General features: G+C 37.5%; 2 protein-coding genes across 17 annotated transcripts in view; both read right to left on the minus strand.

Annotated features, from left to right (window-relative positions):
• Positions 1-1,429: 1,429 nt before the first annotated feature.
• LOC131134811 (E3 ubiquitin-protein ligase ZFP91-like) lies at positions 1,430-5,849 on the minus strand. The gene is made up of 6 exons (XM_058080447.2): positions 5,257-5,849; positions 5,101-5,151; positions 4,651-4,729; positions 3,094-3,208; positions 2,642-2,741; positions 1,430-2,562 (listed from the first exon to the last, which is right to left on the minus strand). The coding sequence occupies exons 1-6, from the start codon at positions 5,355-5,357 to the stop codon at positions 2,061-2,063; spliced, it is 948 nt and encodes a 315-aa protein (XP_057936430.2). The 5' UTR covers positions 5,358-5,849; the 3' UTR covers positions 1,430-2,060.
• Positions 5,850-7,575: 1,726 nt separating this feature from the next.
• Positions 7,576-14,922, minus strand: part of rbm47 (RNA binding motif protein 47) — a 41,501-nt gene continuing 34,154 nt past the window's right edge. For all 16 annotated transcript variants that reach the window (XM_078793236.1, XM_078793235.1, XM_078793234.1 and 13 more), the window contains 2 exons: positions 12,312-12,505; positions 7,576-10,809 (listed from right to left, as the gene is read on the minus strand). In XM_078793236.1, the coding sequence (XP_078649362.1) occupies positions 10,552-10,809; positions 12,312-12,505 (452 nt within the window). In that variant the 3' untranslated portion in view covers positions 7,576-10,551. The remainder of the gene's footprint in view (positions 10,810-12,311; positions 12,506-14,922) is intronic.

Raw genomic sequence — 14,922 nt, forward strand, 5'->3', positions numbered from 1 at the left:
CCTGCATATTAAGCAAGCTGCAGCAACTTTGTTATTATTGTTATTAACATTATCACACCAAAGAACTACGTTCCTTGCGTAGTGACACCTCGCCACGAGCCTGCTAGCGCCCGTTTCATCACACATTCACCCACAGTGCATCAGAGCCTTGCTCGGAGCCTCAGGCACTAAGGTAACGCTACATACTGTGTTGGAGCTAACGCCACTTCTGCCTTGTTTGTTTTTGAGTTTGGAAAAGCTAACGCTAGGTGTAGCATTTGTTTCTATGTTTGCTATGTGAAATCAATGCACCCAGGAAGGAGGTTCTGGTAATGCTGAAAAAAGTATTACATGTTATTATGAATGTCCCATAATAATATATAAAACCTTTTTGGATGTATTTTAAAAGCGGTCTTTGTTGGAGGAATAGGTGTTTTTCTATCTTAAGAATGCACAGAAAAGAAAAAGACGTGTGTTCACGTCTAACGTGCTAAATATGAGATGATTCAGCTTTTTAAAAGGGACGATTAACAAGCCTATTTTGTATACAAATAAGCAAATTTAAATTACTCAGATGCAACAAAGTCTTTGAATGTGTAATGTAAGAATGTAGCATCAGCTGACAGGTGGCGATATTGTTTTGCATAATATGCTGTTTCTCTTTTTAAAACCTTCCCCCTGAACCCTCTGGTGGGGGGTACGGCATGTTTCTGGAGCAAAGTTGATCCACAACAGATGTTTATGAAATCTTTTTCCAAGCGACTAGCTAAATGTAAGACATTTGTGACCCCTTTTTTTTTTTTGAGAACTTTGCACAATTACACTGTTAAAATGTAAATAAAGTCTGAAGTGGCATAGTGTAGAATGAAACTCTAATTTCAAGTAGTGACGCATGTTCAAGAATAATCAGAGTCACATAATGCATATTCATAATGCTTTTAACTGCTGAAATTAAGCAAGTTGGAGTAGTTATTAAAGCGTCAGACTCTTTTGGGATGTTATTGTGACTGTCATAACAGAAAGATGTTTTGAATGATGGTAAAAAAATGGTTACGTAATTATTGAAATAGCTCAAGCAATTGACGCACTAATATACTGTAAATAAAACATTTCAAATACACCAGTAACAGTGCGGTTTGGTGGGAAAGCAGTGACAATGAAACAAGCTAATTCCTGGGCCAATCTTTATTTGAAAGGAAGCACAACACAGATAAGTGAGCCAAATAAGTACCAATCAGATACAGAGGGTATACTTAATGTACTAAAACATTAGTAATATGTAAAGGAGCTTCAGTGGTATGCTTTATTCTTTCACTAGTTTACATGAAAAGGTTATCCCCTAAAATAGACAGCTACGCCTCTAAATAATAGAATGTTAAATGTATTCTCTTCATAAATACTGGTTAAGGTACCTTTACGGTGTTGTGGGACTGGGGCCCTATGAATTCAGTTTTGTTTTCAGATTCTGTCTTTTTTTGTTTAATTTTTTTTTAAGAATTCAGTTTTTTGTAGTCTTTTTTTCATTTAAATTTTTTTTAGAATTCAGTTTTTTGTATTTTACACTTATTACCAGCCTAGCAGGTGTGCTTTTTGGGTTAGTGTATAAAATGTCCACTAATGAAAGGCAAAATTCCTTACATTTGATGCAAATTGATGCAATACACATTGCGAATAAATCTCCAACAAACTGTCACAAACTGGTGATTAAGGAAGTACAGTTTCTCAAATAGTAGTCCAGTGTAATAGTGGGGCGGGACTGTCCAAAAATAGCGCAACTGTAAAACACAACATGGTGACAATATACTCATCGAGTTGTCCACACACACAACCACACAAGCGTGCTAAACTAAGCTAACCCCCACTAGTTTCCATTCATGTCCAATAAAAGAAGAGTCCACCAACCTTTGTTGAAGTTTATCACCATTTCAACAAGTTAAAGTCGCTGTTAATGATGAATGTTTCTTCTCCTCACAATGACAAATTTAATTCACATTATGTCAATTTCGGCGAGATCCCTTGTTAAATTGAACGCGGAAATCATAGGGCCCTACGGGACCGAGGAGGTTGGACCTGGTGCTGGGTCAGGATAAGTTGTTGGGGCTGCTGAATGAACTGGATGGGAATCTGGAGCTGAAGGTGTCACGGCTGCTGCTTGTCCGCACAAGAGGGGATGTCACTGGCAGGGTCTGGTCTTGTCCCACCAGAACTACCTGGTGATCTTGCTGGGACTCCTGAGCCACTTGATGTTCCACATGTTCTTCCTTGATTACCACTTGTTGTACTTGGTCCTCGTGACCCACTTTGTTCATCTCCATGCTGGTCACCTGTGGCTGCACGGGTTCTCTGGGCAGCTCCAGCAAGGATGCAGGATTTGTAATAAGGGTGCCTGCGTTCTCTGCGAGCGCTTCGGCTATGAGCATCACCGCATGACTCTTGGCTTTATGAGCTGCCACACAATCCTTCTTCTCAAACTTCTTGCCACAAATGGAGCAGGAAAACTGATAGGCGGCATCGGCATCGTGCTTCTTCATGTGCCAGTTGAGGGAGGCCTTCTGGCGACAGGTGAAGCCACAGATCTCACATCTGTTAGCATAAGAAATTATTTCAATTAATACATTGTAATAACTATGTGTTTTTTTTTTTGTAATGGAATGGTACTAACTGGAGGGGCTTCTCTCCTGTGTGGATCATGCGATGCACAGCCAAATTATGGGAGCTCTTGAAGGTACGAGCGCAGAACTCGCAGACGTAGTCTCCCTGGTCTGAAAATCACAGTAGTAGAACGTGCTTCAGCCCATCACTAGTAACCAGTTTATCTGACTTTGTGGATTTGTTCCAGTATGAGCTGTTCTGATGACTTCTATTGTGCTGACTGTCAGTTATAACTTGCAAGAATACAGATTAATCAAATGATATCTTTATTAATGCAAGTGTGCTGTAGGTTTTGACTTTTGCATTACTTTCAGTTGTTCTGTTTTGAATTGTGTTGTTTATCATCAAGAATTAGTGAGGAGCACCAGACTTTAGTTGTGAAGTGTGCCCATTCACGGTACGAAAGATGTTGTCTGAGCACACCTTTAAATAATAAAGTAGGTTTTATGTCCAAATGAGTACCTGTGTGGTGTTTTGCATGACGAAGTAGCTGCTTCTGGAGGCGGAACAGCGTTCCGCAATTAGGATGAGGGCACACATACTTCTTTTTCAGCAAGTGCTGGTATTTGATGTGATGCTGGTGTGCAAAACATAAAAAAAAATATGACATAACATTAGCACATTAGAAATGACCACATCTACTCAGTGTTAAAAAATGCTATATGGACAAACATATAGGGAATCAACTGATAGTTGGGTTGGACAACTTAGATTTCCTTTAATCTGAATCTGAAAAGGGGTGACCAGATCTACATGTCTGTAACATTTTTATTACAGTATGTCTTCTGAAGCGACAATATCATATATATATTAAACGTGCATATACCTTCTGTGTACAGTTTGTATGGGAATATACAGTAAATGTATTTTCTCCTGGCAATGACCCAACACACAGTCATTATTGCCTAACATGGTGGTGCTGGTAGCGTCAGGGTCTGAGGTTGCATGAGTGCTGCCGACATTGGGAAGTTGCAGTTCACTGATGCAAACATTAATTACAATATGTCAGAAGCAGAGAATAGTGGCAGTTTTTCCACTACAATAATACACTGCTTTCCAAGCTGTACAGTGACTGTTATAAAGTATACAGGTGTCATTTCTATAGTATGGTATAGGCCAGGGGTCGGCAACCTTTACTATGAAAAGAGCCATTTTACCCAATGCCCACTGAAGAAAAATAGCCTGGAGCCGCAAAACATATAGTATGTTTAAAACAACATTGGAGGGAATTTGGGGGTATCAAAGTAGTTCAGATAAGAAAAGACGAGTTGGAGTACTCTTGCTAGTTTTGGAGATAAACTTACATAAATGTATGTGTAAACTACTGTAAACGTAAAAACAAGTTCCCATGCCGCTGTTTTTAAATTATCTCGAATTTATTTTTTAGATTTGTAGGTAAGTATTACTTGTTTTCCTTCATGTACTGAACTGGATAGCAGTCAGAACTCACTCAGGATGCATTCATGGTCTCAGACAAAGTTGGATTTTTTAAAACTCATTACAAAAGACGTGCATTTTCCCCACTCGGGTGTTAAAAATATTCAAGCATCGCAAAGGGAGCCACAATAAAGAGGCTGAAGAGCCACATGCGGCTCTGGAGCCGCAGGTTGCTGACCCCTGGTATAGGCGTATCACGTGACACTCGGTTCACAAAACGAGACAACAAGATTAGTAGAAATCTTTAAAAAATGTGACAGTATATTGCAATTTACTAATTTAATTCCTAGTATGTTACACTCTTCTGCCCTCTGTATGGTACCTGCCCCGGGACAAGCCACTAGGACAAAGAGACTGTATGACAGACAACAGGGCCCACTCTGTTCATGCCGGTGTTCTATGGAATGAACATAGTGCCCATGAACGACCTTGTGACACCCCATGGAGCTTGCCAAGTTGATGATAAAACGTAGGAGGGGGGTAACTTTTGTTGGATAGTGTATGTGTAATTGCACAATCACAACTATACTTTCGTCCTCTTTCTGAAACAGAGTCACATTTAATTTAAAAACTTGTATTCACCTTCAAGTAGCGAGGGCTAGCCAGAACGGTGCCGCAGCCTTCTATTTCGCAGCGAACATACTGCACTGGAGGCTTCTTTCTGTGTGGGAAACCAGTTCTACCATTAGTGTTGTGATATTAAAATATATTTCAGGTTATTAACTTATATTTATAAAGACATAAAACCAATGAGCTGGTGCCTTATAAAGGGACTATATCCTGTTCATGGTCACAGGTGAACTGGAGACTGTGCCAGCTGACTTTAGGTGGACTGGTCGCCAAAGCAACCACACACACCAATGGGCAATTTAGAGTCACCATGGTAATTGGCTGTTTTGCATCAAACAACCAGAAGAAAATAATGCCAATTCTAATGGCTTTATATCCCACTGCGTAGGGTTTTTTCATCAACATTGCAACCAGGACCAATGTGCATATATTGTAGTCTATGATTTATGCAAACAGCTGTACCTTTTTGTTGGCATTCTTGGGGTTTTATCTTCCTTTTTCCGGCGCCCTCTCCTAATACCAAAAAAACAAAAAAGACTGACTGCACCCATAACAAGAGGCTAGAATAAATAGTTTTTTCATATTATATCAGAATTTATGTGGTTGAATGAAACTTACTTGGTTGGACCATCAGGTTCTTCCACTACTAATTTTTCCAGCTTCACTTCCTCTTCAACATTAGCAAAAGTATCTGAATTTTCAGTCTTTATCTCCTCCATCGTCTATCTCCACAGGAACCCCCGTGCTTGTGAAGTCAAGTTGCCGCTCCTGTCGTCTCTTTCTTGGGGTGACAGGTGCACTGGGGGCCGAGGAGTGATTTGCGGCCTTGTATTTCACTAGCTCTGTCTTTATTTACATCCTCACTTCAATCGGTATTCCATCGCAGAGAAGACACTTTAGCCCGTCTATAACTCCGGAGAAAGTCAATAATTCAGGCTTACTTTAAAAACGCACATTTCGTAGTATAAAGACATCGAGACGTAGGAGGCCTGTACGCCAACAGTATGGTGCTTTCTGTTGACGCGCTAATTTCGTCACCAGAAGTTACACACATACGTACGGTCATTATACACTTAAAACGTTTCCCAAATAAACAGCTATCACATCACATTTTTTGCTTTCTTAAAGCGATAGAAATTCTACATATTGGATCAGCCCCGGTGAGCAGCCATTTTATGAGCATCGTTGCGTCTCCTTTAAGTCAAACGTAAATTTAGTGTAATAGGAGCGCGACCGCATTTCTACAGATCCACAAATCACCTGGATGCCCAATTACTGTGTTAGCAATGGCCTCACCGTCTGTTTGCTCTTTTTGTATATTTGCGAAAAAAGCTTTACGTGATTGTAATATAGAATTGTGGGAGCTGTAGTCCAATTGTCACAACTCACCCCACTTTAATATCTTTATATTAATGGTGTTTTCTCTTTTTTACTGATCATTTTATATTTTAATGTTCCCTTGTCAACAACAATTATCAATGTTAAATTCATTATACAGTCCTGGTGTTTTTTATGACATAAATAATAAATAACAATTCTAAATCCCTCTGCAGTCTATTGTGTTTTGTTCACCTTTACAATAAGAAATACCAAAATGTTTATCTCCAAAATGGCTGACAATGGCGATTGGCGGTAATGGCCACTAGATGCCGCTGTTTCTACTATTAAAAGAACACAAATCTGTCAGTGACATACTGTAACCAGGTTTAAATTATTCATGTCCTCCACTGATATGCAACATCAGTGGAAAACTATCACATGTTAATGCAAAAATGTAGAATTAGCTGACAGATGGATGTATTGTTAATGAACCGGGGCATGCGGTTCATTAACAATGACCCTTGACCCTTGGCCCTTTTGTTTTTGCACAAGTTTCTATTCCTGATCTTAAATCTTCCACCTCCTCGAACTCTTTCGTGGGGGCACAGTACAGGATGTTTTTTTAGAGAAGTTTATGAAACTTGATAATAGATGACGTATAAAGACAGTTTTCATTCACCAAGGTTGGAGTCAAAGTCCTTTACCTTGGAAGACATTTATTTACGATACATTTGAATTTTTCCACTGTGGTGGTGTTACATTTGAAACCAAGCCTAACTATCATAGTTAAGAATGTTTCTCGGTTTCCATCAGCCACAATTAAAAAGAACAAATGCCCCAAAGTGGTACAAGTCAGGGTACAAGTACAAGTACAGAGAGAATAATTAAATACTAGTAAAGTATGTTTTGTCTGTATGTGAAGAGACTTGCCGCCCAGCAAAAAGTGAATTCTCTCTACTTATGGGTGAATAAAGAAAGGGGTTAACTTATTTTTTTACTCTTGTAAAGCAGTAAATGCTAACACATTGCTTAAAACACCCCATTTACAGTTAATAAAATACTTATGATGGTCACAGTTTAACCCTGGAACAGATTAATTCAATTTCCATTATGCCATGTGGTGGAAAATTGTAATTTTAAATTGTAACAAACGGAATGGATTGTGGGGTTGCACAGCTAGGAGACCCGAGTTCGATTCCCTGCTCTGGCATCTCTATGTGTGGAGTTTGCATGTTCTCCCCGTGCAACTCCCCATTGCATAGCCTTTCTTCTATTTTTGAATATTGTCTTTTGATATTTTTGGAATAAAGAACACAATCCATTCCATCCATCCATCTGTCGCCAGCCAATCACGGGGCACATATAGACAAACAACCATTCACATTCACATTCATAGCTATCGGAAAAATTAGGGATGTCTGATAATTATTGTCCGGATATCAGCATTAAAAAATTTAATATCGTTTGATATCGGTATGAGATTTTTTCCCGATCATGAAAATATCAATATCATGATATATCATGTTACAGAGTTGGACAATATCAGCATTTTTCGTTTTAAAAAAAAAGCCAATATTGGACATCCCTAGGAAAAATGTGTTCAGAAGACACAAAAAATGACTTTTGAAAATGCTTTATTTATCTAGTTCTTACTATAAATATAACAAGGCAGACATTTTTCTTGGCTTTGTTTTGTAATACAAACCCTCAGATAGGAGTCAGTCTTCATAGGTCTACAAAGGTAAAGCACATGTTGGCAATAAGGCACAAACTATGAAGAAGAAAGAGTAACACCTATGTAATTAAAACCTCTGTGGTGCTCCACACGTTTTGTTGTGGTCGTGTGGGTAAAATGAAGCCCTTAAGGAAAGAAAAGCAGCAAGTTTGAGTGAGAGGCAGAACCAGTAAAGTTACACACGTTTAAATGACTGAACTCCAGTTTGTTTAAGCGATATAGTTAAAGAACACTGGCATCTTTTTTTTTTTGTCTTGGCTATAACATGAAAGAAAGAAAATCCCAGCACACACCACCGCTTCCACTTCACAATAGTACAAACCAAAAAGTACATCACACATAATAACTTCGAATGCTTAAAACTGCTGGACACTTTTGGCAAGAAAAAAAAAAACAACCTAAAAATGTTAATAAAGAAAAGTTTTACAATATATTAGACCTTTTCTTCTTACGTCATACACAATATATGTAAGGCATATATTAATTAAATATATCCTGATACAAGAAAAAAAAAGAATAGAAGTATTTGTGGTGTTTTTAAATGGTGACATGGAGTAAATTCGCTCTAAAGTATCGCAAACTCTGGGTAAACAGTTTACTTACCGTATACAATATTATAGTTTTACTACATGATATATTTTAGTTGAGCTGTAAAAGTTGGCATTTCCTTCAGAACAGGGGTGCCCCCCCCCCACTAAAACCAATTCACAGTGGTTAAGATATGCTTCATGATTATGTAGTACTACTATTATTTTCATAAGAAATACAAAACCAGATTTGCTTAATGGCGGCTATGCTTTTTGTAGGGTTTGTGTTCCGATGTGGGTGCTTTTATTTTATTTTGAAAATCCATTTGAAGTTGCATTGAAGTATATTTTGTGTTTTCAGTTACACAGTTAAACATATCTGGAATAGAAGTGGGAAGACGCAGAGCTTATTTAATTTTACCCCTTCTCCATGTCGCAGACATTACTTATTTTGTTCACTTCCTGTACTCAACAGGTGCCACTTTTTCATAGTAAAAGGAAAGGATAAAGATGTGTAATAGTAATAAGCCAAAAATGGCTCTTGCGCCGGACTTTGGACACCCCTGATGGCCTCCCTCAACTGGCAACTCAAATTTTTTTGTTTTTAAAAAGTGCCTACTAAGTATGTTTTTGTTATGAAATATATGTATAAGATATGTATAGGCACAGTTTACCGCCTTGTCACCTCCATACTGTATCACCACACTGCAACAAGTCCAGAAGCATCCACTCGTCACTTTAGGCACCGTGGAAAATTTCAAATATGTCTTTAAGGCACTTTTGTCTGTTTTAATGTCCTCAGACTGGAGTGTATGTAAGCTTTGACAAATGTGTATTTGTTCACCTTCAAATAAGTCCCCCCCCCCCCCCCCAAAAAAAGAACAATTATTTAAAAAGACAATATCAATAAGAAAAGTTCAGTCTTAGTCCCCAGTGTGGAAAACGTCTCCATCTAAATAAACGTATTTTGTATTCTTATCACCGTTTGTCAGGCTCATACATGCTTCTAATTCATTCCACAAGGGATGTGTCCAAAAAAAAACAAACACATTCAACTGGGGACATTTCTTCAAATAAACCAAGCCATAAGGAAACAAGTTAACTAACCTTCATTTTGAAAAAAAAAAAAAAAAAAAAAAAAAAAAGCACAACAATACAAATAAATGAGCGAAAGAAGTACCAATAAACATTCTATCAGCATGGACGGACAAGAATACTAAATACATGTGCATCTCAATAAATTGGAATATCTTTTAAAAGTTCATTTATTTCAGTAGTTGAATTGAAACGGTGAAACTCTTGTACGGTAGTCACTCCTTTATTACTTGCAGATTTGATCGTGAAGTAGGATTCCTTTTTTATACATCCAATATTATTGTAGTTGGAGCAGGAAAAAACGGTTTACGATCTCCTAAATATGGATTTTAACATTATTAGAGCCCTCTAGACATGACATAACACCCCTATAGTCACCTTTACGCTGGCATCACCCCAATATAGTAGACATAAAAGGCAGAAAATTGTCAATTTAAGGCACCAGGAAGGCATTATTGATCAGTGTATTGTACTACATATCAAAATATGTATTTAAATGCATCTACTGAATGCCTTATATTTGTATTTTAGTTAATATAACCACCTTTATGTCGGAAAATGCCGTAACCGTAGTCAACTACGGAACAGCTTTACTTGACATTTTTAAACGTGTGACGAGTGAAGCGGCAAAAGTGCAAAGTGGCAAGGGACGACTATACTCTATAGTATCAGTTTTTGCAGATTTAATTTGCTATATATTTCTTAAACTCTTAATAATGATTCCAGCTTCCAACTAATAAAATCCCCAAATTTTTGCATCTCATAAAAATGTGAAAATGGTTAAAAAGTTCATGCGGGTTCTCACAGTATGAACTGAACTCCTGAAACGAAATGACTTCATGCACGATAATCTGATTTATCGATATGCACAAGTATGCTAGTGGAAAAAAAAAAAAAACATTTCTTAGTAAAATGCACAACTTCAGTGGTAACCTCTTGTCAGTATCTTCTTCCCCACTTTTTACTGAATAAAACGCTAACCCCTAAAATACAAAGCTAATAATAGAATATATGTATTCTCTTCATAAATACTTGAATGTACCTTCAGGGTGTTGTTGTCAGAGCAAACCGATGCTGTGGGGGGGGGGTTGGGGAGATCATTTTGCATCATTACATGGAGAAATGGAGGTGTATAGTTTCACCATGTGTGCTTCTTCAAGTGAAGTCCAAAAGATGTTTCCTTTCAATGGGAATCAGTCTCAGGCAGAATAAGATTGCTCTCGGAGCCACGACACATCAGTACTGGTAGATGTCATGGATGGGCATCTGGAAGGCCGCGGTGGGGAAGGCCTGTGGCACGGTGTAGCCAGCGTAGCCTCCATACGCCGCGGCTGCCACCGCCGCGTTCTTCTGCAGAGCGGCCAGAGCTGCTGTGTTGGCTGCGTAGTTTGTGATGGGGACGTATCCCGCCGCTCCGTACAGACCGCCGGCCGCCGCTGCTGGGATGCGAGGCACGTTGTGGGCCATGGCGTAGATGGGAGTGATGGGACGGCCCTGAATGAATCACAGAGGGAAGGTACTTATTAGTTTAACATAGCAAAAATCCTCCAGGAGTTCAGTTTCCCAAAGTACTGCAATCTATTTGTGGTGGTGTGTTGCAGGTGTGTATTTAGAATGGATTCCAATTGAGTGCATCCCATAATCAGTTCACAGTTCCACATGTCCAAAAGGAGTAGGAAGAAGCAAATCTTATTAAATCCTACCCCTCCATCTGGTACTTTTATAATCAGTAACTGTTACATTTGTTCACTTCCTGCTTTCCATAATACAGTTTAAGGGTTTTTTTTGTTGTTTTTTTTTTAATAATGCACCTCGTACTGAAGTAGGAGGTGATATGACCATACAATGACATAATGGGTACCATAGAAACTGTCAATATAGTGATATAAAAAGCACATCATGACTGGTTCAAGACTGAATGCATGTCTGTGGATATGTTGCAAAATGATGTCATTATCAAATTTGCATAACTGGCCATGATGGAATGAAATTAATTATTTTTGTAATAAAAAAAAAATATTCTTATCTATCCCCTCCTGCTCCAGTTCGGCTGCTCCAAATTTGTTCAACAACAATACATCAAATAAAGCCAAATAATACTCCATATAGCAATGAAGGTGTTGATGTGTTCATCATGTTTGATGCCGGTTTAAGCCAAAAAACGACCACATGGGGGCAGAAGTACATTTTATAAGAACTCAGTCTGCATTTCTTCCATTGAAATATACAGTGCACAGCAACCAGGAAGTGAAAAGGCATCTCGCCATGGGATGCCTTTTCACTCATGTAAACGGAAGCACTTTTTTTTGTAAATAAAATAAAATTGTAAATAGTTCATGGTGTTATATTAAAAAAATATCAATATAATATATATATATATATATATTTTATTTCTTCATGTAAAACAACCATTTGTTTGTGTTTTTTAAGCTGTGGCTAAATATATATGGCTAAAATTGTGTGAAATTGAAAGTTGTGCTTTTCACAAAAAGCCATTTTTCTCCCTTTTTTGTTTTTCTGAAGCTTACCGATATTCTACTGCTTATTACTGAAGAACGAAAAAAGGTAGAAGCAACATTTTTTCTGATGAAAGTCTTAAATCTTTCTTTTGCTACATACCATGTCTATGTAGCCCAAAAACACAATATTCTGTGTGCCTGTGTGTCATAAAAATGGCCGGTACAGAGAAGAACGGTACCGCTGGGTAACCCAGGCAACATTTTACCGTGCATGCAGAGGTAGATAAACCTAATGAACGCTGCACACTGATGATACTTCAAATGCAGCTACTGCCATCTTGTGGGTTGAATATAGACTAGAACAGGAGCTTGCCTGTACCCACAGCTGCACATTGAATTTGCACTACATTCCACTATAAGTAATGTTTCCATCAAACTGTACGTCACAGCCTGTTCTATTACCTCCTCCGATTTGGTTTAGACTTCAGAATTAGTATTTCCCATGAGAAAAAAAATTGAATTAAAGTACGTTCTCACCTGAAAAGGTGGAGGCGTAGAGACCGGCAGCACAGTGGCAGCAGCAGCAGCAGGAGCTGTGGTGTGTTCAGGGTGCTGCATGGCCAGAGGGTTTATAAGGTGCTCCATTGTGTGCACCTTGCCCTCCTCCATCAGCTTGGCAGCAGGGGCCGCACTGAACACCGGATACTGCCCGGCTAGAGCGGGCAGGGCCACTGCGAACACAGAGGAGAGACGTGAATGACGGCCTGGATCAGGGTCCATAAAGATACTGTCCTCTACATGTACACAGTAACAGTAGAAGACCAGCACATACGGTACATCCACCCATGCTCAAAGAGACACTTCAGATGAAAAAACATACAATGTTAGAGAAATGACACAACACTGAAGGACAGAATGTATGTTGAAAGAGAGGAATCACGTACACATTGGGTAGTTGGAATGTGATTAGAGTTACACACACACACACACACAAGTACACTCCCAGAAGGAACACAATTAATTCTATGATTCCAAATCAGATTAGATTAACAGAAGATGAAAAGTCAAAGCTTCCAATTACAACTCCCACCAATAGTGGCCTCATTTAACCCTTAGATGCACGAGTGACTGGATCCTACACTCACATAAGTGGGTCAAAAATCACCCATACTAGAATCAATGTGTTTTTATGTCAGTTTTGCCATTTTGGTTAGGGAATAATCACTTGTATGATATTTAGTATTATATTTAGGACCACACAAGAATCATTTCATGTTAGAAACATCTTAATTTTTCACTTTTTTACATCTTTGAAAAAAAAAAAATGACCCCGTACAACAATAGAAAATGTGAGGATCCATTGTGTGTTGCATAAAGGTAAGTTAAAAATGTGAATGGCATGATATCAAAAACATGTTTTTTGAGGAATACCTGGAATATGAAATGATAAAAAATTTTCATTACAAAGATATTTCAAGAAAACAACTTGACCGGGTCATTTTTGACCCACTTATGGAAGGTTGGGGTAGTAACACAAAAACAAAAATTTCTTAAAATTTATAAAAGATAAGTTTAAAATTTGAATGGCATGATATCAAAAACATGTTTTTTGAGGAATACCTGGAATATGAAATTATACATTTTTTTCATTACAAAGATATTTCAAGAAAACAACCTGACCGGGTCATTTTTGACCCACTTATGGAAGGTTGGGGTAGTAACACAAAAACAAAAATTTCTTAAAATTTATAAAAAGGTAAGTTAAAAATGTGAACGGCTTGATATCAAAAACATGTTTTTTTTTAGGAATACCTGGAATATGAAATGATAAAAAAATTTCATTACGAAGATATTTCAAGAAAACAACCTGACCGGGTAATTTTTGACCAACTTAAGGAAGGTTGGGGTAGTAACACAAAAACAAAAATTTCTTAAAATTTATAAAAGATAAGTTTAAAATTTGAACGGCATGATATCAAAAACATGTTTTTTGAGGAATACCTGGAATATGAAATTATACATTTTTTTCATTACAAAGATATTTCAAGAAAACAACCTGACCGGGTCATTTTTGACCCACTTATGGAAGGTTGGGGTAGTAACACAAAAACAAAAATTTCTTAAAATTTATAAAAAGGTAAGTTAAAAATGTGAACGGCTTGATATCAAAAACATGTTTTTTTTAGGAATACATGGAATATGAAATGATAAAAAAATTTCATTACGAAAATATTTCAAGAAAACAACCTGACCGGGTCATTTTTGACCAACTTAAGGAAGGTTGGGGTAGTAAACACAAAAACAAAAATTTCTTCAAATTTATAAAAGATAAGTTAAAAATGTGAACGGCATGATATCAAAAACATGTTTTTTGAGGAATATCTGGAATATGAAATTATAACAATTTTTCATTACGAAGATATTTCAAGAAAACAACCTGACCGGGTCATTTTTGACCCACTTATGGAAGGTTGGGGTAGTAACACAAAAACAAAAAATTCTTAAAATGCATAAAAGATAAGTTAAAAATGTGAATGGCATGATATAGCAAAAACATGTTTTTTGAGGAATACCTGGAATATGAAATGATAAAAAAATTTAATTACAAAGATATTTCAAGAAAACAACCTAGCCGGGTCATGGCTGGGTGTGTCATCTTACTTACACATAAAGGCCTCCCCTTAAGTAATTACTTGACACATTTCCAAGAATTACAATTATTTGGTTTGATTTGGTTATTACAGTGTATAACATGCATGTGAATTAAAACAAAAATTATTTTAAGGTTTAATTATTTAAAAGTATGTTTTTAATTCAATTCATTTTATATTGATTCCATTTATTTTAGATTTATTGCTAGAAAAGTGTCTTGAAAAATACACCATGCAAGAAGTGCAAACTTAAAAGAGACTTCAGCTGTGCTGTGCTGCTCGGCCATGTGTGTCTATCTGAAGTGACGTGCCAAAAATTTAGAAGAGAACAATTAATTCCGCCTCCAACCGCACTGCATACCAAATTGAACCAAGAATAAAAGCACACGGAACAAAACAGAACATAGAAGTAAGAGCGGTGGCACATTCCATTACCATTGTAACACGTAAGTCACTATTCTATGTCGACTGAGTTTGCTGAGTCATTAAACGCCCTT

The sequence above is a fragment of the Doryrhamphus excisus genome, linkage group LG9 (genome assembly GCF_037039965.1).
Source record: "Doryrhamphus excisus strain RoL-2023G ecotype Guam linkage group LG9, RoL_Dexc_Guam_v1.1, whole genome shotgun sequence".
In the NCBI taxonomy this organism is placed as follows: domain Eukaryota; kingdom Metazoa; phylum Chordata; class Actinopteri; order Syngnathiformes; family Syngnathidae; genus Doryrhamphus; species Doryrhamphus excisus.